General features: G+C 36.5%; 1 protein-coding gene across 1 annotated transcript in view; it reads right to left on the reverse strand.

The window, feature by feature from the left end:
- The window catches only part of cdh18.S (cadherin 18 S homeolog), a 355950-nt gene that overhangs the window by 200837 nt on the left and 132117 nt on the right, over positions 1 to 22996 (reverse strand). Inside the window, exon 4 of the mRNA XM_018269418.2 lies at positions 21722 to 22209. Within this exon, the coding sequence (XP_018124907.1) occupies positions 21722 to 21949 (228 nt within the window). The 5' untranslated portion in view covers positions 21950 to 22209. The remainder of the gene's footprint in view (positions 1 to 21721; positions 22210 to 22996) is intronic.

Here is a 22996-nt window from a genome sequence, read left to right on the forward strand (position 1 = left end):
TGATTTTACTGTGTAATAATCCAGCTGGAGAAACAAAGAACATGGAGTCACAGTAATACATGTGAGGAAAGATTTTCTTGCATGTTAATGGCCAATTGGCCTAGGAGAGCCGTTTAAAGGTTTTGCAGTGGGTGTACAATGCATTCTCTCTGTTCTGTACAATAATAGACCTTTGTGCAGTCTACAGCAGTGATCCCAGACCAGTTACTTGCTCACCAACCACTTGGATGTTGCTCTCAGTAGCCTCAAAGCAGGTGCTTATTCATGAGTTCCTGGCTTGAAGGCAACTTTTGATTTCATAAACACCAGGGGGCACATTTACTATGGGTCGAATATCGAGGGTTAATTAACACTCGATATTCGACCATCGAAGTAAAATGTTTCGACTTCGAATATCGAAGTCAAAGGATTTACCACATTTTGTTCGATCGAACGATCGAAGGAAAAATCGTTTGAACGAACGATTAAATCCTTAGAATCCAATTATTCGAAGGATTTTAATCCATCGATCAAACGATTTTCCTTCAATGTGCCCCCAGGTGTACTTCCAAATAGTAACAGAACACACAAATGTTTGGAGTTACCCCTGTACTCACAGTATTCGACAATTCCTAACTTTATTCTCGATTTCTTTGATACTGAGTCACAGTCAATCTCCAGCCCCTCTTGTAGAGTTGCTGCCTGTCTTGTTTTTTATCCAGACAGCCCAGTTTTTTGAAGGTCTGTCTGGCTCAAAACTGCCTGCCTGGTTTTTCAAATTAGGAAAATGGGGCAGGCTTAAATGAGATTGACATTGCAATTGACAAACCACCAATTGCCATCTCATAGCCTCATCCCTGTTGTCACAGACCCACCCCTGCAACATCACCACTCTCACCCAGTGATTTCACCACCCTACCCAGCCCACCTCTCTGAGAGTTTCTTACACAGACATTTATGCTTTTTTACTTGTGTCCTGCTCTAAGAACACTTCCACACTTCCACTACAGTCTTCCTATGTAAAGCTTGCTCCAATATGTGAATTTAACCAGTGAAATGGAGTGTGTGGCCCACCCGTTCCTTCTTACATCTGAAACTATGAAAAAATCGAATGCAAAACTCGCCATTTGTCATTCTTTTGGTCATTTTCTCACATCCTATCTCCCTAATGTAAGCTAAAAATCTGTCTTTGTACTGGATAAATGGAATTAAATTAAAATAAATATCCTGTATTGAATTTTTGTCAACATCTGCATGTTTATTAAACCATAGCCTTTTCTGTAAAATGTTTTATAATGTAATATAAAATGTTAAAAGTAAATATATATACTCTGTGATCTTAATCACAAAAGGAATCACAGAAGTAAAAATAATTGTTCACACCGATTAATTTGAAAAATGAATAGAAAAAAAAGAAAACATCTTAGGGTACACGCTAAAGTAGATATTAATTATTCAGAATGTATAACTTTAACTGATAATGTATTTTGGAAATCTATTGCTTACAATGTATGCCCTGGAGTTAAACTACAACTGTTTTCTTATGTAAATGTTGGCAAAATTACCACATAAAAGAAGAGTGTTTTTTGAAAGCTGTGTCAGTATTCAAACCTTATGTTACGTTTTTTCTCAAGAGACATTAAGAAGAGATTTTATTTGTCCCTGGGGTGTCTGATACTGCAGCCCTGAAGCTTTTTCAGGCTCCCAAATGTGGCACTGCCAGAGCTTCTATTAGCAGTGCTCTCTTTATATCAACAGCCTGCCATGTACAAATAAATGGAACCGGTAAAACATTTAACATGGATGACTGGTAGACAGAGTAATATAGCTGTACAACAATCACACACACTCAGCAAGACAAAGACAACACATATGAATTAGAATAAAACTGTATTGTGTTTTAGACAGATTATAAAACATTACAGTATTTATAATTATTGATGATTGAAATATTTCACCACAAAAATGACGCTCATAGACTAGTTAAAAAAATTGTTGTGCGACAATAAAAAATTGATGTGCTGCATTGTGGCAGACAATAAAAAAGTGATGTGCTATTGAGGCAGTGTGTGGGGTGGTGCTAGAACTTATAATAGGCTTGGAGAGCCTGTGCTTGCTGATTCTTACAGTGTGTGGGGTGGTGCTAGAACTTATAATAGGCTTGGAGTGCCTGTGCTCACTGATTCTTACTATATAGTGCATTATTGTACTTATACCCACTTTGTTATATTGTATATTGTGCTTGGCCTGCCATTATTCTCTATATCTTCCTGCTCGTGGTGCCATTGTAAATTGATCTCTATGTATGTATTTGGTGTGCCAGTGCCCTCTGCTTCTCACTATATTATGTGCTTTATAGTGCTTGTGGTGCCTTCTCTATATTATATTCTTGGGAGATCAGTATCTACTTCTCCTTTGTATGTCTTTTGAGTACCTCACAGTCTCTGCATGTACTGTACTTTAGGTGCCAGAATATTTTTTCCCCTTTTCCCCAAAATGTGCTTGTAGTGCAGCATTCACATCTCTGTTAAAATTGTACATGTGGCGTTAATACCCCTTCCTGCAGTGCCAGCAAATATTGCCCCCACTGCTATGGTTTGATTTTCCTGAACATTCTGTGAAAACACATGGGAAAAGTGGGTGGGGTCCAAAGTGAGTGGCAAAAAGGGGTGTTTCCAAAATTTTGCTTCGGCGCGCTAGACTTGCCGCCCACTCTCCTTGCCCTGCCCCCCCCCCCAACCAAAACCATCTTCTGTTGCCTATGTATTGATGTTCCCTGCAAAACACCTAGCATTTGCTTAAATACATTTATGCAAACTGGGAGATGCTTTGTAACACAAGGCTCTGGGCAGTCCTGTACTCTTGCTCCTAGCATAGCTTCCCTCGAGACTGGAGACCAGTTGTGAAGCTTTAGCTGTGGAATATAGCCATTATTATAATAGAGGCATACTTCTTCCTTAGATCTCTTGTATTTTATCTATATTCTCTTTTTTTTCTTATTTATCTTAAAGTCTCAAAAATGATAATGATACATATTTCCAAGACATCATTTACAGAACAAAATATCTCCATTCAAATATTTTCATCCCACGTGTCTCTCCTGTTGTGGCTGAACAACATTATAATTGTAGTCCTTCAGTAAATTAATGATAACACATTTTTTACAAGATATAAAAATGTATGGCTGCCTCAAAACTACTGTTGGTGTGTGCCAGTAGAGTCAGAATCAGAATGATATTTAACATTATTATTTTTTTTTTGCACAGTTTGTAGCTCATTATTTTTACCCTTTTGGTCAAACCATGTTTTTTTCTAGCAAAAGCTATAGGGCAACTAGAACAATTAGTAGAGGTTTATGTGTATATGGGGGCAGAGGGATAAATGTAGCATTTATGTCTAAAGCAAGCCTAAAAGCAGAAGAACAGAACATTCCTACAGTGTTCACAGTTGAATTGGGGATTTTGTTTTTATGGAGTGAAAGTACCATTTCTACGTATTCTTTTAATTGCCAGCTGACATACCATAACTACTAGCTCTCATCTTAGATTCAGTGTCTACAAAATGCATGCATGCGAATTATCGATAGAATCCCTAGGGTACTGATTCTTTGGATAATCCTCTCAGTTATAGAGTATTCCTTAATATGCCTGCTACGTGCATTCAAATGAAGATTATAGCTCATTTTACACATCTTCTAGGCCTTCTCAATTTCCTCTTGGCAGGCAAAGTCAGACAGATAAAAAGCATAATTTTTAAACAAGTATATTATACTTGCGATTAAATGAATCACACTTGCTAGATTGGAAAAGGCTTACAATGTATAAAAGCTTTTTTGCAAATATACAATATAGAAAAACTATTTAAAAGGGAGGTAAAAGATGAACATTCAAAAATGTTGACTTGTGTAAAGATGACCAGCACCTACACTGGCATTCAAAAACCAAACTTCATCTATTGGCAGGCAAAACACCAAGGTAGATTTCTAATACTACTAGTGCTAATGCTACATAATTGCTAACATATTTGCCCTGTACCAAAATAATCTCACTCCTGAAAGTTATCTCAGAATTCTAATTAAATTAAAAAGTGATGCTTAAGCAGAAGACCCCTCCACTGGGAAATTAATGTGAACCAAACTCAACCAAGCAAAGTCAACCAAGGTTTATGGAAAATGAATGAACTTATTGTTAAAAACCTGAGAATGTAGCAAAAAGGCTATTATCAAAATCACATTTATAATTGTAATTTGGAACTTCACCTCATTTTTCTCTATATTAAATGAATACATGTAAAAAATAAAAGTCATACCTAGCAAAAAATCTAAACACATATGAGAAAAGCAATCAACAGGATGGTGTGTTTTATCTGTAAAATTCACCAAGTAGAAGTCACATCATTTGATACAGTGCTAGTAACGAGTAACTGAAATTCAGCATAATACATATCTACAATTGTGATAAAAGTACATTCAAAAAGGGATACATCAACGGATCTACTTTTTAATTTAGTTCTCTTATCACACATGGTACTATGTGGGAGTATGTGCTCTTGAAATTATTTCTCTTATCACACTTGGAAGTATGTATGTTGCTGAACTGCAATCATTGTCACTACAACTGTATGAAACGATGTGCCTGGCATACCAATCTGTACATTGGTTTTCTTATATAGTGTGCAAAGTTCTAGATATTTTTTATAGTATTACCACTATACACAAGCTGGAGAAAAACCCAACATTATGGGGGCTATTTATTAAAACTCAATGTTTTTCCTCAAAAAAATTGCAGTTTTTCACAAATAAACTTAAATTGTTTGAGATTTATTGTGCCCCAAAGCTGCTGAACGTCCAAATCTGAATATACTCCATCTAAAACCATTCGAATTCTTGTAAAAGTCAATGGCAGCTGTCCCTTTAACCATTTGAAGATTTTTTTAGCCTTCATGAGTTTTGGGAGTTTTAGGGTGTTGGACAATGGTTTTCATTCGAAAACTCGATACAGGTACTCGATGAGGTACTCAAGCTCTTTAATATTTTCATATTTCAAATTCATATTGATAAAACTCTAATTTTTTCGCAAATTGGACAAATTCCTGTACGGGCACTAGGTTTGAGTCGAGTTTGTTTTTGGTAAAATATAAAAGAAAACAAGTTTTAGTAAATTACCCCTATGTTATTGATCTAAAATTATATGCCAGTTAACTGGCTCATATACATAAGACTCTGCATTATTTACAGAGACCAGATTGGCTTTATGAAAGGGCATGAGGCAACTAATTGCACTTATAGATACCACATAATGACCAAGGCTAAGCAGACCTTGGCTTGTTGAACTGGACGTATTTAGAAAATCTGATTGCTGAATAGGGTGGCAGCATGGAGAAGGAAAATGTCCATAGCTGAAGAAGACTCTAGGACCTCAACCTTCAAATTTAGATTAACAATATTTAAAGGAGTTGTTCACCTTTTGGACAATAAAGCTAATTTGTCCAAAAGTTAACAACTCATTTTAATAGCATAGCATTCTTTTAGTGATGGGCGGATAAATGTGGCAGGTACAAATTTGCAATGAAATTCCACGTTTCGGCGCTAGTGAATAAATTCGTGAAACTGTGGGGAAAATTTGCTAGTGAAAAATGTGCCACGTCAAAAAAATTTTGGCCCGCGTCAGAATAGTCATGCGTATAAAAATTCTGTGTTAGAATTATTAGGACACCCATTGACTTTAATGCATTTGGACAAAATAGGCATGCATATAAAAATTGTCGCAGGCGTCGAAATTGAAGAAAACAAATCCCTAATTTTTTTTAAAACAATACTCACGCTTCCCTATGTATATTATAGGCATATGGTCATTATCCATTTTATTTCATCTTCTTTTCTTGAGTGGTTTGAAGGATGCAATAATTGTGGAACAGTTTGACACTATAGTGACTGAATTATGGATATACAGTAAATTGTATCTCCATCCGACTAGAGCTTAGCTTTTTTCCTCAACTGGGTGTGAATGTATAGTGTATCTATAACACCAGCAGAATTTGTGTAGCTTTTTATGAACAAATAACAAAGCACGGGAAGCACAGGGCTTGATTTTGAAAAAAAACCCCACACTAAAAACATACCATGCACAAATACTAAATGAACAAGCCTTTTGAAAATGTTGCTACTAAAGTGGCCATAGTATCTGCAAGACTTTTCATACGGTTTTGTTTGAAAACTAAAGAGACCAATAATAATCCTTTTAAACAAAGAAATGTGCTGATACTGGCATTCACATACATCACACTGGGCTGAAAATGAAAATTATTGTATTTTTACATAATGTTGTCATTTCACGAAGCCTGTTGTGTCATCCAATATATTCTGTAATGGGCTGTACTGCATAGTTATATTCCTATAAAAACCAAAACGATATAATTTTCTAGCTTGATTTCCGTTTTTATGAAACAATCTACAACCCATACAACATGCATAGCCATTCTTTATGGTCAGCTTTAATTCATCAGAGGCTCATTTCTGTTAAATCCAAAGCTTGCTATAAAATTGTTAAAGTGGTTATCCAATCCTGTACATAACATAACACTGTATATTATTAACTATGAAAAATCCACATTACTAGTTTTACTGTGTTACATAAAAAAGGAGATTGCATCAGGACTATATTATAAATGTATAGTACAATGCTTCCCAGAAAAAACAAAAATGCTGTTTCAGTGGATGATGTTTAGTTTCAGTTTTAGCTGAACTGCAGTAATGCTAATACAGTTCTAGCACTTCTATGTATGGTATGCATATATTCATGGGGGGGGGGTAGCCAAAATGTACTGATATTCCAACAACAGGACATTTGTCACAAGGCTTAACTATTCATTCTTTAAACATTATATAGCAATATTACATTATATAGCAGTATTGGAGAACAATATTGGTACATAAATATATTTCCTAGCACATAGACCCCAAGGCAAATAGTTTGTAAGCAGTTAGCATGTACATCATAAAGTGCAATACATTTACATAGCAATATCTGCAATTGAGAAAAACATTCACCAGTATGTGCAATATAAACACATTATTCACAAAAGAAATACAAAACTACCAATGGAAGGGAGCAAGGGATGCTCTCATTGTCCCATGGAACAACTAAAGAATCGGAGCACACTGTTCAGGAAGGTAAACAGCTCCACACCAACCCTGTCAATCTCATTGCTCTACTATGTAAAAAGAGACAAGGGATTGTTGTAAAAAAAGACACACTTTTTTTTTGGCAATTTATTATGCCCCCAAGCTATTCCAAGAGTGAATTTAAAACCTGGAAAATTAATTTAAAAGTCAATGGCAGATGTCCCCTTTACCCTTTGAAGATGTTTTAACCCTCACAAAACGTTCTGTTTTTTCGGGGTTAGTCGCTGGTTTTTCTGCGAAAACTCAAACTTTTGGTGGTTTTCATGCGTCAAACACTAAAAATTTGGGTTTTTCACACGACAATCTGAAAAAGTTGTGTTTTTACTAATCTAATTTTTTCACATTTTTAATTGATAAATTAGGGCAAATTGGGGATTCTAGTTTGGTCAAACCTGATTTAAATAACAGAAAAATTCAGATTTTGAAATAACCCCCTCAATGTATAAAAATAATATTTCAGGCCATTTCAAGATGCCTGTCATAGAACATGAAAGAGATTAGATGGATGGATAGAAGGGGAACAAATTGGGCAAACTATTGTATAAACACACATGCAAACATTGCTTTTAGGCAGGGACTTGAATTAATTAAGACTAATGAATGACAAAACATCTTATTTCCAAGTCACTCCTGTAAAATTGATCCTTGCAGCTGCAAACATATTTTGATTGTCAAAATCACATGTGCTGACAATATACAGTATAATATTGCCTTTTTGTCACTTTGCTATGGCTACAGTCACATAAAAGTTTCTTTGTTCTTAAACTTTCAGAAACAACAAAATCAACTTAGTATTTGAATATCTGGAAAAACTGTAGGTTTTGAGTAGTGATGAGGGCATTTTTTCACCAGGAATGTATTCGCAGAGAAATTCTGCATTTTGCCATATGCTACATTTTTTTTGTGAAACTACAGCAAAAATATGCCGCAAAAAAATTTGAAGTGACAAAAAAGTTGCAAACACAATGATTCTTAAGGGCCTACGTGAATCATGTAAACCCTTTGCAATCCATATCATACAAGATAATGGAAAAGTGACTTTTACCGAGATTAAAACGCAGTTAAGAAGTTTTGAGGACACTGAGCAAGAAGCATTGCAGATGCAAGGGACAGGACAATGTAAAGCAAGCAGCTGATGACACAGAGCAAACATTTGCCTTAAAAATAGTCAAACAGTTTTAAGCCAAAGGGACTAATAGTGGATACAGGAGCAATATCACTTATAATTACAAACATTAAAAAGTTTCAAAGGGTTGATGAAACATTCAAGCTGGAGAACCACTACATGGAGTTGGGGGACGGTGTAGCGCAGAGAAGAGGTGACACAGAAGGGTTTCTGACTGACAGCAAGGGGAAAAGAGTAAAGACAATGTTATTAATGTACTATACATCCCCACATATTCACAGGACATTTTCTCTGTTGAAGCAGCGTGTTAAATTTTGGCAAGATGGGAGTGAACTGATCCATAAGAACGGTACCAAATTCACCATCAACAAATATAATCGACTTTATTATCTGAACACTTTTGATGAGACAGGTGACAGTTGTCATGGTTGTTATGACACACTGATTTAGTAGGCCCCATAGAGTCAATAGCAAAAGATGGTTTTTGGATATGCCATAGCATTTACTGATGATTACTCTGGTGCAGTATTTGTGTACTTTCTGAAAAATAAGAGTGATGTAGTATTAGCCACAGAAAAGTAAATTGCCGATACTGCACCCTATGGGACTATCAAATGTATACGGTCTGATAATGGCACAGAATTTATGGCAAAGAACATAAGACATGGGACCTCAGCACCTTAGTCACCCCAATTGGAGGTTCTTCCCTCTGTGTTTCCAATTGGCCCGTGCCTGTGTCACTTAACAAGCTGTGCAAGAGTTCTTGGCCACCATATTGGGGCAAGAACTCATTGGCACATTTTCTATGAAGGTGGTGCCCGGATCGGACATGTCCATGACCATCTTGGATTACATACTGGCTGGAGACAGATGTGAGCAGCTGCTTTTTCTACATTTCTACCCAGTGCCAGAAGTGATTTACCGCCAACAGGGTGTTCCTGCACACACCATCTCATCCCACTAGTGTCAGGCATGCTAAACTGCTTCCACAGCTGCAGAGGGTAGTTCCTGTGCAATTACAGTCTGACCAGTGCAGCTCTTCTTTACCCATAAAATGGCCAATGAAGGTTGGGATGGCTGGCCTGATCTGGAGGTTCCGGCTGGGATGACTCCATTCTAGATTTGTTATCCTCCTTTGACTGACACTTGGCTGAGGTACATATAGAGAGGAGTCGTAGAGGGGAGACGTCTAAAGTGGGTCCCCTACTGTGGCGCTTGCAGCTGTGAGTTGCCAGGAGGGCTGCATGATCTTGAAGAAGAGTGTCTCCAGTGAGCCCCAAAAGGACCTGGTACCTCCATCAGTGCCCATGATGTTCTGTGGTGGGGGAGGAACCTACTTCAGAGATGTTATACAGCTTCTCTATGGACTCACTCCAGAGTTTTAAATGCCTAGAGTACAGCTTTATTCATTGATTAAGGACTGTGGACTGTTGAAAATAGTGGGTTGTAATAAAAGACTATTGAGCCCCACCACAATTCTTCTACCTGTATCTACTCGGCAGAGTAGTGTCTTCTTCCCTCAAAGGATTGGCCTGTGTGGACCCTTGGGTGAGAGGGGGGTGTGATAGTTGGAATACAGTTTGGTAAGTGGTGGTACTTACTAATCCAGTGTTGGAGAGTAAGTGAAGTGAGGAGTGGTCCAGTATAGACACTCCTGTGTGAGTTGTAAAAAAGTTTGACAAACTACAACTATTATTGCACTTGACACTTCCATGATACAGTATTGTGTATGCTGTTTACCTTTGCAGTGACCATGTTTCATACTATGCCTCTGGAGAGGGTACCAGAAGAAAGATGTATGGTATTGCGTAATTGCACTATTGTGTGATATGGTATGGGGGGATGTTTTGTACCATTGTCGGGACAAAATGGGGTTTTCCCCTGGGTGTATGTAGGGACCCATACTGTTAATATGCCCCTATGTCTTTAAATCCCTACACTTCCTGATCTCCCTAGTTGCTGGGCAGATGCCCATGTAGCTAGTTGTAATTTACATATCTCAGTTATTGGCCAAGTGGTGCTGTGACCACTTGGCCACTGGGTTTTCCTCTTTAGCTTCTGGTTACTGATACAACTGGATGTTTCCAGGGAGCCTGGGTACACCAAGGCCCAATAAAGCTACTGTATGTAAAGTAAAGTTATGACAGGTAAATTTAAGGTTTAGATATATTTTCTAATGATTGATGAAAACAAGCTATTAATATGATAATTTTGTAAAAATATTGTCACTCAAGTAAAATTTGCAATCACTTCGGTTAAATGTACATTCAGCATTTCTACATATTATTCTGGAATAAATCTTGTTATGCCTCACTGAATCTGGGAATAGCACTATTAAATTGCTTCTTCCTTCTTAATATTTTTCCCTATGTTGACAATCTAAGGTTGAGTTTTATTAGCAGCTACCTGAAACCCCCTAGGATCAGCCTCATCAGACTGGACAGCCCATGCAACCATTCCATTGCTAAATCATGAACTACACTGCATGTCTTTTCTACAGATGATCTCACAGCAAACCAAAGAGATCATTAGAGCCATGACCCTCAGCAAGTACTGAATGTGCTACAACCTAGCAGCTGAGAAGCCAATTACTGTAGCTTATATCAGTTTAAAAAGCATTTGTTAATATCCCAATATTACAATATGAAAGGATTCACATGTATCTGTTTGTTAATATCCCAATATTACAATATGAAAGGATTCACATGTATCTAACAACACTTTCTATAGTAACATCTAAATTTAACACTTCTCAGTGGACCAGGCTAAACACATTCTGATAATTGTCAAATTCAGAGAAAAGTTAAATGAATGTTGAACTTATGATGTAAAATAATAAAATAATGATTTTAATCTGAGAACATGTAAAACAGAGGTTTGTGGTGTATATATATATATATATATATATATATATATATATATATATATATATATATATATATATATATATATGTCCATTTATTTTTTTAAAAGTTTTTATTTAAATTTTAAACAAATACAATTAGAAGAGAGTAAAGGTATAATAAAGAAGAAGGTTGAGAGAAAGGGGGGGAGGGGGGTAAGGCATAAAATGTCATAACCAGTATATTAGTACATCGGCAGTTAACTAGATTGCACAGTTAGCCAAGTACCCCATATTGCTTCAAATTTTCCAGGGCAGCCTCTTGAAAGATAGGTTTGTTTCTGGTTCGAGAGAGAGTCATTTATCAGTTTTTACCAATATTGTAATGTGGGAGGGTTGAGCGACTTCCAGTGCATTAATATGGCTTTTTTGGCATAATATAGGAGCTGTAGATAGCATATTTTAGCATAGGAGTGTAGCTGCAAGCCCTCTATTATCCCCAGCAGACAGGTTTCTGGTGAACGAATACTTGGTAGTGCAAGCTTTTCATTCAAGTATTGGAGTACTGCACTCCAAAAGCTCTGAATTACCGGACATGACCAGAATATATGAAACATGGAACCAGGTTCCACTCTGCACTTAGGGCATAGATCTGATACATTATCATTTATTTTTGCCAGGCGGGAGGGGGTTAAGTAAACTCTATTTAAAAATTTAATTTGTATAAGCCTATCCCTCATAGATATAGATAGCTCTGTTAAAAGCTTTAGTGCATCTTTCCATTTTTCGTCAGTCAGGTCAGGGAAATCTGCTTGCCATTTGCCCTTAACTCTCTCAAGGGGAGAGGGACCAGCAGTAGATAATATTGTATACAACCAGGATAAGGGTTTAGTTAGGTCTAACCTGTGTAAGTAGGTCTCAAGGGTCGTCTATATGTCCATTTATTAGGGGAAAGTGCATTCTGTCACTTGGTTGGTTAAAAAAATAGTTTGAAGACAAATATTTCAAACAGAAGACATTCTGTAGCTTTCTTTGAAGAGAATAAATGCTATGATGCATAGTAATATTATTAAATAAATAGAATTATATATTTTGCATTATGCATGCCCTGAGTTTATAGTAAGCACTAACTCCATTACTGCAACATCTTAATTTCTTGCAATCTGCCTAGTTTGCATACTTTAATGCACCCAGCCCCCCAATGTTATCCTTTCTCCCTGGCTCCCACTGTAATTGTGCACCCTATAGCACAACATATTAAATAACTGAATAAGTCCAAGACTGATTAAGCGCTTATGGGTGCGCTGACTTGTACTGAAATAGATTTATATATATATACAATATATACATCTAGTTGTATAATTCTGTTTTATATATATGTCTATGTTAGACATGTCAAGAATTCTGCATGTGCTAATACAGAAGAATACCCATAGTAGGCAATCCCTAAGAAAATTATACCTATAACTGGCAAATGGATGTATTTAAGTGGAATATGATATATGGAAAAACAGTATAAACAAGTTTACTTTGGATTTGGAGATAGAGGGTGGGAGGGAATACACTCCCATGAGAGAAGGTGAGTAGGGACATCAAGGCCTCAGAACCTTTAACATCAAGGTCACTTAAGCTAATAGGCCAGGCAAATTAGAATATCTTATTTATGTGCCAAATTGATAACTGCTTTTTAATTGTTGTAGTCCATTGATTCCTAAAGGATTAAAACTTTTTTTTTGAGAAACTTATGTTTACGTGTAGATTTTGAGGGTTTTTGAAGAGTACTCTTCCTTCATCTGGCAATTTTACAGAAAAGTATAACATATGAAATTAATTAATATGAGTTTTATATTACACTGGGATGCCAGGGGCCCACCAGAAAACCTTAGACCGTGGGCCCACTGTCCAAACGTTTATTCCTCCTCTCCACACTCAACCTCTTTATTCTCCTTGTCTTTTATATCTACTTACTATATTCTTTCATTATTAAGCATTTTTTCTCATAAAGACATAGGGAATGACGATGAAATAGACCAAATGTTTAGAAGCAAGAGGGCCTACTGACACCTGGACCCACTGGGAGTTTTCCTGGTATCCCTGTGGGCCAGTCTGACACTGGTCTCCATTAATAAAGCAATTTTTCATAATACCTGCAAGTATGGACCTTTTTGTCATATATTATCCAGAATGCTTGGGACCAGGAGTTTTCTGGATAAGGAATATTTATTTAATTTTAATCGCTAAAAATCATTTAAAAGTGAAATAAACCTAGCAGGATTGTTTTGCCACCTATATGGATCCACATAGCTTTCTTTAGATCAAGTACACATTGCTGTTTTATTATTATTACAGGCCAAAAAGAAATAATTTTTACAAATGTTCTTCTTTATAATGAAGTTTATGTGAGATGACCTTCCCATAATACAGAGCTTTCAGGATAACTGGTTTCTCGATAAGTTTATCCCATACCTGCATATATATATATACTGTATATTATACAAAGAAAAAGAAAATAATTAAATGAGTTCTGATACAACACCAAGCAATTAGGCAATATACTGAAAAAAAGATGAACTCCCCAGTTGGGAAATTACAAACAAATAAAAAGGTTTTGCCTATTTCAAATTATTTACTGTTTTATAAACACCCACACTTTACACTTGGTTCTATAATGCTGGACTGGCAGTTAGCAAAGTACTTAACAAATACAAACTAATTTGTAATTAAGTATGCATGTGATGCATAGTTGCAAGCAGTTCTCTAAGTGCCATTTAGGCCCAAATTTATCAAGCAGTGGGACAATGCTAAAATAATATACTGTAAGATGCATGTGTTTGTATGGAATACTGCTATCAAGCAAATACAGTTTCCAGCCACTTATAATTGGTCCCAAAGGAGGAATAAAACTTGCTTGTTAGAAATTTAGGCTAGAGCCTTCAGTTTTCTTGTTACAGAGAACTTACTTTTACAAACATCTGTGCTGAACTCTCTTTGTTGCTGCGATAGATACTTTGCATTGTTTTTCATTTTCTATGTTTGATTGTGTTTCCAGTGGTAAAAAATCTATTGTGATCAATTGCTAATTGATTTTTTAAAAAAAAAATAGTTATCCTGTGCACAGCACGGAATAGTACAAAAGGCAGTTAGTATCCTGCTGTTACTCAAAAGTTACCTGAAGGTTTAATAATTAGGTTTATATTTTCCCATGGGGCTTTATTAGTACTGAATCAACCGTTTGCTTACTATCTAGAAAAGAACCTTAAACAGTTAAAAAATATATAATAATTATGGTGCAGCGTCATAGCTCAGATGTTTATGTGTCTATTTTTGGGGTCAAGTCACAAGAGTAAATAAATCAGCACTCTAAATATGGGCTACGATATAATATTATTTTATAATGAGGGGGCCATGATCAATACTTTCTACTGTCTGCAGTGGCCATACAGTATGCTACTCTTCCATCTTTAGCAAATATGAAGGTAGTAGCGTGTAGTACCATATAGCACTAAGTATGTGCATTTATATGCTATAACCCCCAGGCTGACTGTATCTGAGGGACTCTCCCACCCACTCCCCTTCCCCATTTAAACCATGTTAATAGACCTGACAGCACTAAATGACCATAGCACATGTCCCTATTGAAACTGCATATTTGGTATCCAAGTGCTGTCAGAAAAAACCTGAGATCCTTATCATGTTCTTATTTAGCTCTCTGTTATCTCTTTTTATTTCATATGTCCATGTCAGATTTCTACTTTGAAATAACCACATCCTATTGTGTTTCTGATACTGCATATCTTCAGCTACTGTGTGTAAAATCATGAAAACACCCAATGAAAGCTTGAATTCCACCATACTGTATATCAGTTAGCCTATAAATGGTATAAAAAAATTAGATATGAAGGTTTGAGTACTATTGTTGCTGCTCATATCCTCTTGATCATTGATCCCCAAACCAATGGCTCAGGAGCAACATGTTGCTCACCAATCCCTTGGATGTTGCTCCCAGTGGCATAAAAGCAGATGTTTTTATTTTAATTATGGCTTGGAGGCTTAAAACCAGGTTTACTGCCACACAGAGCCTCCTGTATGCCACCAGTCCACATAACCAACCACAGCCCTTATTTTTTCATGCTTGTGTTGCTCCCCAACTCTTTTTACATTTGAATGTGGCTTACAGTTATAAAATGTTAGGGACCCCTGCTTGGTTGTATTGGTCAAAACTGTGAAGTTATTATATCACCATATTTTATACTAGTTAGTATTGGATGTATAGAGGAAAGCCTTAATAAACACATTAATAAGTGATAATTGAAACCATCTCTTATTCTGCATTAGGATTATGTAATGCACACATTCATAAAATAAATACATGCATGAAATATGAAGTAACCTGATTAACTGCTTGGTAGTAGTTTTCCTGTTTCCCATCAATATTAATATTCTGTCAAGGTCTCATCTAACTCTTTTACAAGCAAACAGAGGTATTGAAATAGAGATATTGAACAATTTCCTGCCACTTACTAAATGCTGTCAGTCGCATGTCCTTTGCTGCAGAAAACTGGAGAAGTGGTATTTTAGTCATTGTTAAGATTCATAAATTTGTGCTTCATGATTGTGTCTGATTTTAAAAAGGTTATTTATCTTCTCTGCTTTCCAAGTGTTTATGCAGAAGCTCTAGAAACTTGAAATCAAAATTAAACCATTTCCCCTGATCAGACCAGCCACTTGTGGTAAAAATAACACTGCATAAGCATTTTCATTAACAGGGACATTTAGTATAAATCGCAAGGAGCCATACAGTCTCTGTCATTTGTACTGTGATGTTTTTTGCAAGAAAAAATTCACAACCAATCTACCAGCTGGGAATTGCTGGGGAAATATCCTTAACTTCATCTAATGAACTCCAATGTACACGGAAGAAATATATGAAGTGTAAAAGTCATCATCATTTATTGTTTTTAATGATCGAAGTGCTAGCACATCAGGCTGTAGTTCTAGGAAGATCTTGTTAAGCATAGTGTTTTTTTCCACAAATAAATATTATTTTCTTCTTCTTTCTAGCCATTTCTGCCATTGTCAATATCTTTAAATGGGAGCTATCACAGTTTCCTCAAGTGTAGCACTTAAGAGGATGCATATCAGAGATTTATCTGGTATTTATAGATTAGTTTTCTCATTTTAAGCACTCAGCATCATAAAATAATTGATTCAAGCATGCTCCCTTTCTATTGCCTCACTAAGGATAAATATGTGGTGCTACAGCATAAGGAAGATAAACTAAGTCTGCCTGGCAGAGGACTCATCTTTGTTTTAAATGAGCACACACAGCGCAAATGGGAAAACTAAGACTTCTGTAAGATCTCCCCCTCCCAAAAATATGTTGCCTCACAGCAATGCATAGTGTCATTTGCACAATAATTGAAACACTTTTCATCTCTTCAGATCAATAGGTAAAATTAATTAATTACAGTTTTCCCAGATTTGCTATAGCATGTGTTAAGACACCAGAGAAAAATGTAAAATTTCAATTAATCTTTTACATTTTATTGTGTTTCAGCATATGGCATCAGCATATGGACAAATGTGTGTGGACACGTAAATTATCAATTCAAAAAACCCCACACACTAACAGAAATTGTATAGGAAACTCTCATAAGAGATCTCAGATTACAGCATTCTTTTGAATTCTGTTTTCTTAATATGCATTGTTTGACTTAATTACTGGAGACAACTAAGCACGTTAACCTCCAACATATGTAAAACAAGTCTGTATATACTGCATATCTTAAGCTACTGTGTGTAAAATCATGAAAACACCCAATGAAAGTATGAATTCCTCCATACTGCATATCAGTTAGCCTATAAATGGTATCACAAAAAATCACATATAATCTGTACTGGATATACAGATTACCGTGTGCAATACTGCTGTCTTCCCAGCATCATTTTGATGGATAAAATGATCATAGAAAACACATATGACCATATAATTTTACAGAAAGTTGTTGTGAATGCAAGTTTGCACAGTAATTCTTACATAGTTACCGTATATACTCGAGTATAAGCCGACCCGAGTATAAGCCGAGGTACCTAATTTTACCTATGAAAACTGGAAAAATTTATTGACTCTAGTATAAGCCTAGGGTGAAAAATGACAGATCAACCTGTTCCATTGCATACCTATACTATACAGTATGAAGATCCAATATATAAATACCCCCAGAAGGCATAGCAGGATGGCACAGAAATTATTTCATATATAAATACCCAAAGAAGGCATAGCAGGATGGCACAGAGATTACTTCATGTATAAATACCCCCAGAAATTAAGGTAGCTGGTTGTGACAATGGGCCAGGCCAGAGGGACCACAGGGTAGCAAACCAAAAAAACATTTTTTTAACTGACAGTGGGTCCCAAAATGAGTGGGCACTGTAAGTGCCAGTCAGCTTTAGAAATCAGCATTTTTTACAGGGGGCCTTGCCTTCATACTAAGGCAGATGGATAGAAAGAGAGAGAGAAAGGCAAGTAGAGATTGATAGGCAGAGAGAGAGAGAGAGAGAGAGAGAGAAAGATGATAGATAGACCAGGAGGAGGAGGTTAGAGAAAGTGTGCTTGAGGGTGCCTGGCTCACCTGGCTGGGGCTTGGGGTGAAAGTGTGAGGAAGTGGAACAGCTGCAGAAGCCGGTCACTCACTGTGTGCGACAGACTCAGTGCGGTGCGGTCGGGTAGCACTGCAAATCCAGATGTCTCTTGGGAGGTATTTGCAGGAACAAGCGAGCACGGTGCGTGGTCTGATATGCAAACATTCCGCGATGCGTCGGCTCCCTCTCTGCAGACTGCGAGTGGCACCCACTGAATATACGGTAATCTCCCATTGCTCCCATGGAGTCAGGACCAGCGCGTGCTGTGATGACGTCAATCAACGCGATACTTGGCTCCTTCTGAGGCGGCGCTTCCTTTATCCGCCTATTTGTACTGCTGGCCACTTCCACTTTACCGGGTGGAGGGGGGGTGCGAGCTGATCGAGAGAGGGAGCCCAGACACAAAGCAGGTACAAGCAGACACAAGCAGGGCCCCTTTTGCCCGCTTATAAAAGCGGCCCTGGGACAGGGCAGCTAGGGGAAGATCCGGCTGGGAAAGGGGGAAGCGGCGGCACTGCCCTGACTTGAGTATAAGCCGAGGTAGACTTTTTCAGCAGATTTTGGGTGCTGAAAAACTCGGCTTATACTCAAGTATATACGGTACATCCATTAGTTACATACGTTAAATCGGGTTGAAAAAAGACAAAGTCCATCAAGTTCAACCCCTCCAAATGAAAACCCAGCATCCATACACACACCCCTCCATATCTTCACGTAAATTATATATACCCATATCTATACTAACTATAGAGTTTAGTATCACAATATATCTTAAGTATTTATTTAATTGCTGATAGGTGCCTTGGCCTACCAGCACAATTAACACTTTGCCTAGTTGTCTTTTAACACACAGCACCCTAGGTGTCCTTTTATTTTTTCTAATTATACATTGACTTGGGTTCATTGATTTTCATGTTGCCTTTAATTGTAACCATAAAGAACTGAATGCCTGCAAGCTAGAGCTAAACAGAAATACATTTAAAACTGGTAAACATGAGAATTTTGTTATCACAATTGTGTTTGAAGTAACAACTATATTTAAGTAGAAACTCTAGGTGGAATTCACAGTAGTACCCTCAATAAAACATAAGTATTAACAAATTCTTGAATGAACAGTTTTCCATAAATCATATGGAAGAGCACCATGTGACTAGATAATTCTTCATGTTACTAAAGAATTATTCAGTCACATGATGGTCTTCACGAAATATTATGTTTGAAAAAAAACCTTGGCAGCAGAAACCCCTTTGCAGAAACACAGATTACCTACAAGTTTACCTACGCTTCTTCCTGGGGCCACATGGAAACAAGGTCCCAACCCTATGCTAGTAAACTTGACCAGCAGCAAAAAAAGAAGTGGTTCAGACTGTTATTGCAGGGGTATTTGGAATGCCCAATGTTTCACACCATGGTGTAACAATTTATGCTGTTACATTATACAAATATGTAGGATAGTAACAACACAATGAAATTGTATTAACTACCTGCATTAGTTTAATAAGCAGTTTAGCTAAAACTGTAACTGGTTTCTAAGTATTTTATTGTTATATTTTGAAAATGTAATTATACATTTAAAATTCTCTTACTCTGATACATAAAGGGTTACATTACCATTTTGCTAATAATTCACTTATATCTTCTGTGACACATTGCTCTCTGACCTAGTACACAAGGCATAGCATTTCCTGGATTTTCTAAATATAATCATACCTACCACAGCTGGCAATTGTGATCTGGCAGAGAACACATCCAACGTACTCATGGGGAAAGACAGAGAATGGTTACGATATGGAAATCTGTCAGTACGATGCTTGTGTTTATAGTAGATAGACAAATTAATTTGTGTACCATACAGCATGAAGTCAAACACAGGTTTTTAAGTAGCTATTTTTAAGCTCTACATAATGCTGCTTCATAGCTTTCTTTGGATAAAATAATGACGCATATTTGCAGATTTAATACATTTTCATCTAATTAAGAATAGCTTTCTTCCATCTAATGGTAGTTACATCCAAATTCTTAACTGCTGTCTCCCACTTACTTTAATTGGAAACACCTAACAGCACCAGCATTGGTGATTTTCAGACCATATTTGCAAAGATTTTATGTATGTTTAAGTTTTTTGCCCAGTATAAAGTGTTGCAATTTCTTTCCATTTGAAAATCAACAAAGTTTATAAAGGGTCATGAAGTAAAATGAAAGGAACAGAGGCCAACAAACTTGAAACATGAACACCAAATTGTGCCACAATGAATTTGCTACTGCTGGAATGATTAAAAAAAACTTTGTTTAACCTTTAAATTCACTATGAATGCAGACAAATAATGAGCTGGAAAAATGAGCTGGAGTCAGTTATTATTTCTGTTTTCAGAAGGAAAAGTGAAATGAAACAACCCCTACTTTGGAAGTTAATGATTTTATTAACCTTTAATTTCACCACAAATTACAAGCTATCAGTGGGCCCATGGTACAGATCACATGCCATTTGATTGTTTTATCTTATGTTCTGTTGCTTAGATAAACTACTTTTATAAATTTGCCCCTGAATTATTTTTATGAAAGTTAATAGAGAGCTGGGGAGCTCCCCATTCGTGAACTCTTGCATCATTTTTTAAAAACTATGATCCTCCGATATACTGCAAAACACATCTGTCATATAGAGATTCAATTCTGATTGCAAGGGTGCACAGTGGAAAGTCTCAAGGAACCAGTGCTTAGTTCTTGCATGACTGGAACCAGGGCCGCTATAGGGTTCCAGTAAGCCCAGGGCAAAGATCTCATTGGTGGATGCCACAAATGTTCTAATAAACTGCAAATTAAAATGTATTTATTTATATTAAAAATATATTTTAGGAACATTTGTCTGATAGTGGTCCAGGTCCTAGTGGACCCTAGGCAATTTCACCGTTTACCCATTTATTAAAACAAATAGTGATCAAATAATGATTTTCCAAAACATTCTCCCCAGTTTGCACCGACATCACTTTTATAGGTTGTTGGATCCATACACTTATGATCATTCTAGTACCTCTGCTTCCTATATTCAGTGTACCATTGTAACAGCACTTTTTGCAGATCTTTAAAATTTCAGAGGCTTCAATTTGTTCAGTTTCTCCTGAGCAAATATTTTTTTTCAATTATTTGGGTTACAAGAGAAATTGATTGTTTGCTCTACCCTTTCTTAGAACAAAGTACCTATGCTTGCATACAACTCCAGTATTTTCACTCATTACAATCTATACATGAACATGATGCATTTTTGCCAAATTAACAGTGTACATATAAGAGCTTCAAAGAAATCCAAGGTTTGCATTAGCTTTGCTCCAAGCAATGAAAGAGAGAATGAATCACATAACAATATCACATAAGTGTGACATAGCCCTAATCCCTGGAATATGCACATGTACATCAACCCATTGGCAATAATTTGCTGGAATGAACTAAAGAAACAGGAGCTCATTTATAACGTTCACAATGTGAATTCAAGACGGGCACAGTAGGGCAACATTCAACTGGACTTGCTGTGTTTTTTTTTCCCCTTGAAGATGTTTCACCAGTCATCCAACTGGCTTTCTCAATTCTGAATGGAGAAAGCCAGTTGGATGCCTGTTGAAACTTCTTCAAGGAAAAAGAAAACAGAGCAAGTCCAGTTGATTTCAATTATTTCCATAGATATAATTGCTAAATAGAAATCAGACATAATAAAAATGTATAAAATCACTAGTTCTAAAGTGTACAGTATACTAATACAGTACACAACATAGAAGAAAAAATGGCAATGGCATCCTAGCTGTGCAATTTTTGTTCCCAAAAATTACCTGTAAGTGTATTTCAGTAGTTTTGCTGTTGATATTTAGCTGGGGATTCTACAGTGACACAATAACAACTAACAAATTCAGCATGTTACATTGCACATTTGAATTATTTCAAATAAAATATATTTGTTTACCTTTCCTACATACTGAGGATCTGGTCCTATATGTTCTTCTAAAACAAAGAACTGATTCCATACCCATCCACGCTTTGGGCGATGATGTACTTCTGTTTCCCCATCTATGTGTTTGGTTTGATTTCTAGTCACCTTGATGGAGGTGTGATGTGTTGTTCCATAACACCTCTGCACAAAACAGAGACACACTAGAACTGGACAGATACCTGATGTATTTGGAATTCTCATTGTAGGGTCTCTTTCAGATAGAAAGGCTTCCCCTTTTCCTTGTGATTTTGTAATCCAAAAGAGCAGATGAATGCGGTATCAGGCTATATTCTTCTGGGAAACCCCGTCCAATGAGGTTTTCTTTGTACATCCATTGTGTTTTTTTATTGATCGTAACTCATAATAATTCATTTACATCCTAAGAATATGTCCAAAATTATTTACTTTGAAATTCCAGGTAGCCTTTTCCAGAATAGAAGCATCTTCTTCACATCTAAGTTCTAAACAAAAACAGAAACACATCATTATATAGAAGCATAAATTAGAATTTTGCTTCCAGGATAAAAATAAAAAAATGATGCAGATAGTATTTACAGATGGTTAGAGCTTCACATCTGTTTTGTACTGATTATTTTTCTCAACGTTATTTAGAATTACATATATATACAGATACACAATAGCTGTTAAATAGCCAGCCTCTGTTTATGTAGTCTGCATATAATTATGCCTTTGCATAATATGTACTATGAGACTGCATAGTATATATTGAGCCAAAATGATAAACCCTACTGTATTATTGAAATTGTAGTTGTAATGCAATACACAGTTTAAAACTTTGGGTCACCAGCAACCATTTCCTCACACTTCACGCCACTTTGCCAGGTGCAAATTTGTTACCACTTTATGAAATCACTAAAATCCAAAGCTACGTCTCAGCAGCTGATGCTGGCTAATTTCCATAAGCGTTACTTCTGCAGTGCAAGCATTTCATAGCGAATTTTTGCTAGGCAGCATTCATGTCTACCTAGCGAAACTTCATTAGTACTTTATTATAAAAGTCGTATGGACGTCTTTATTAGAGATGTTGGTGCAAATGCTTGAAATGCCCTAGACATGAGCCCACCCTAAAACAAATTTGGCATGCCCCTCAAATATCTGGAAAAAAAATGTTAACACAAAAATCTTTAATAGTTATGACTTCTGAAGGCCATTCCGAAGTAAAAGCCGCCAGCGTTTTTACAACTTTTATGAATTTCAGGCATACAGGATATGATGTCACTGACATAA

Source organism: Xenopus laevis, chromosome 6S (assembly GCF_017654675.1).
Source record: "Xenopus laevis strain J_2021 chromosome 6S, Xenopus_laevis_v10.1, whole genome shotgun sequence".
NCBI lineage: Eukaryota > Metazoa > Chordata > Amphibia > Anura > Pipidae > Xenopus > Xenopus laevis.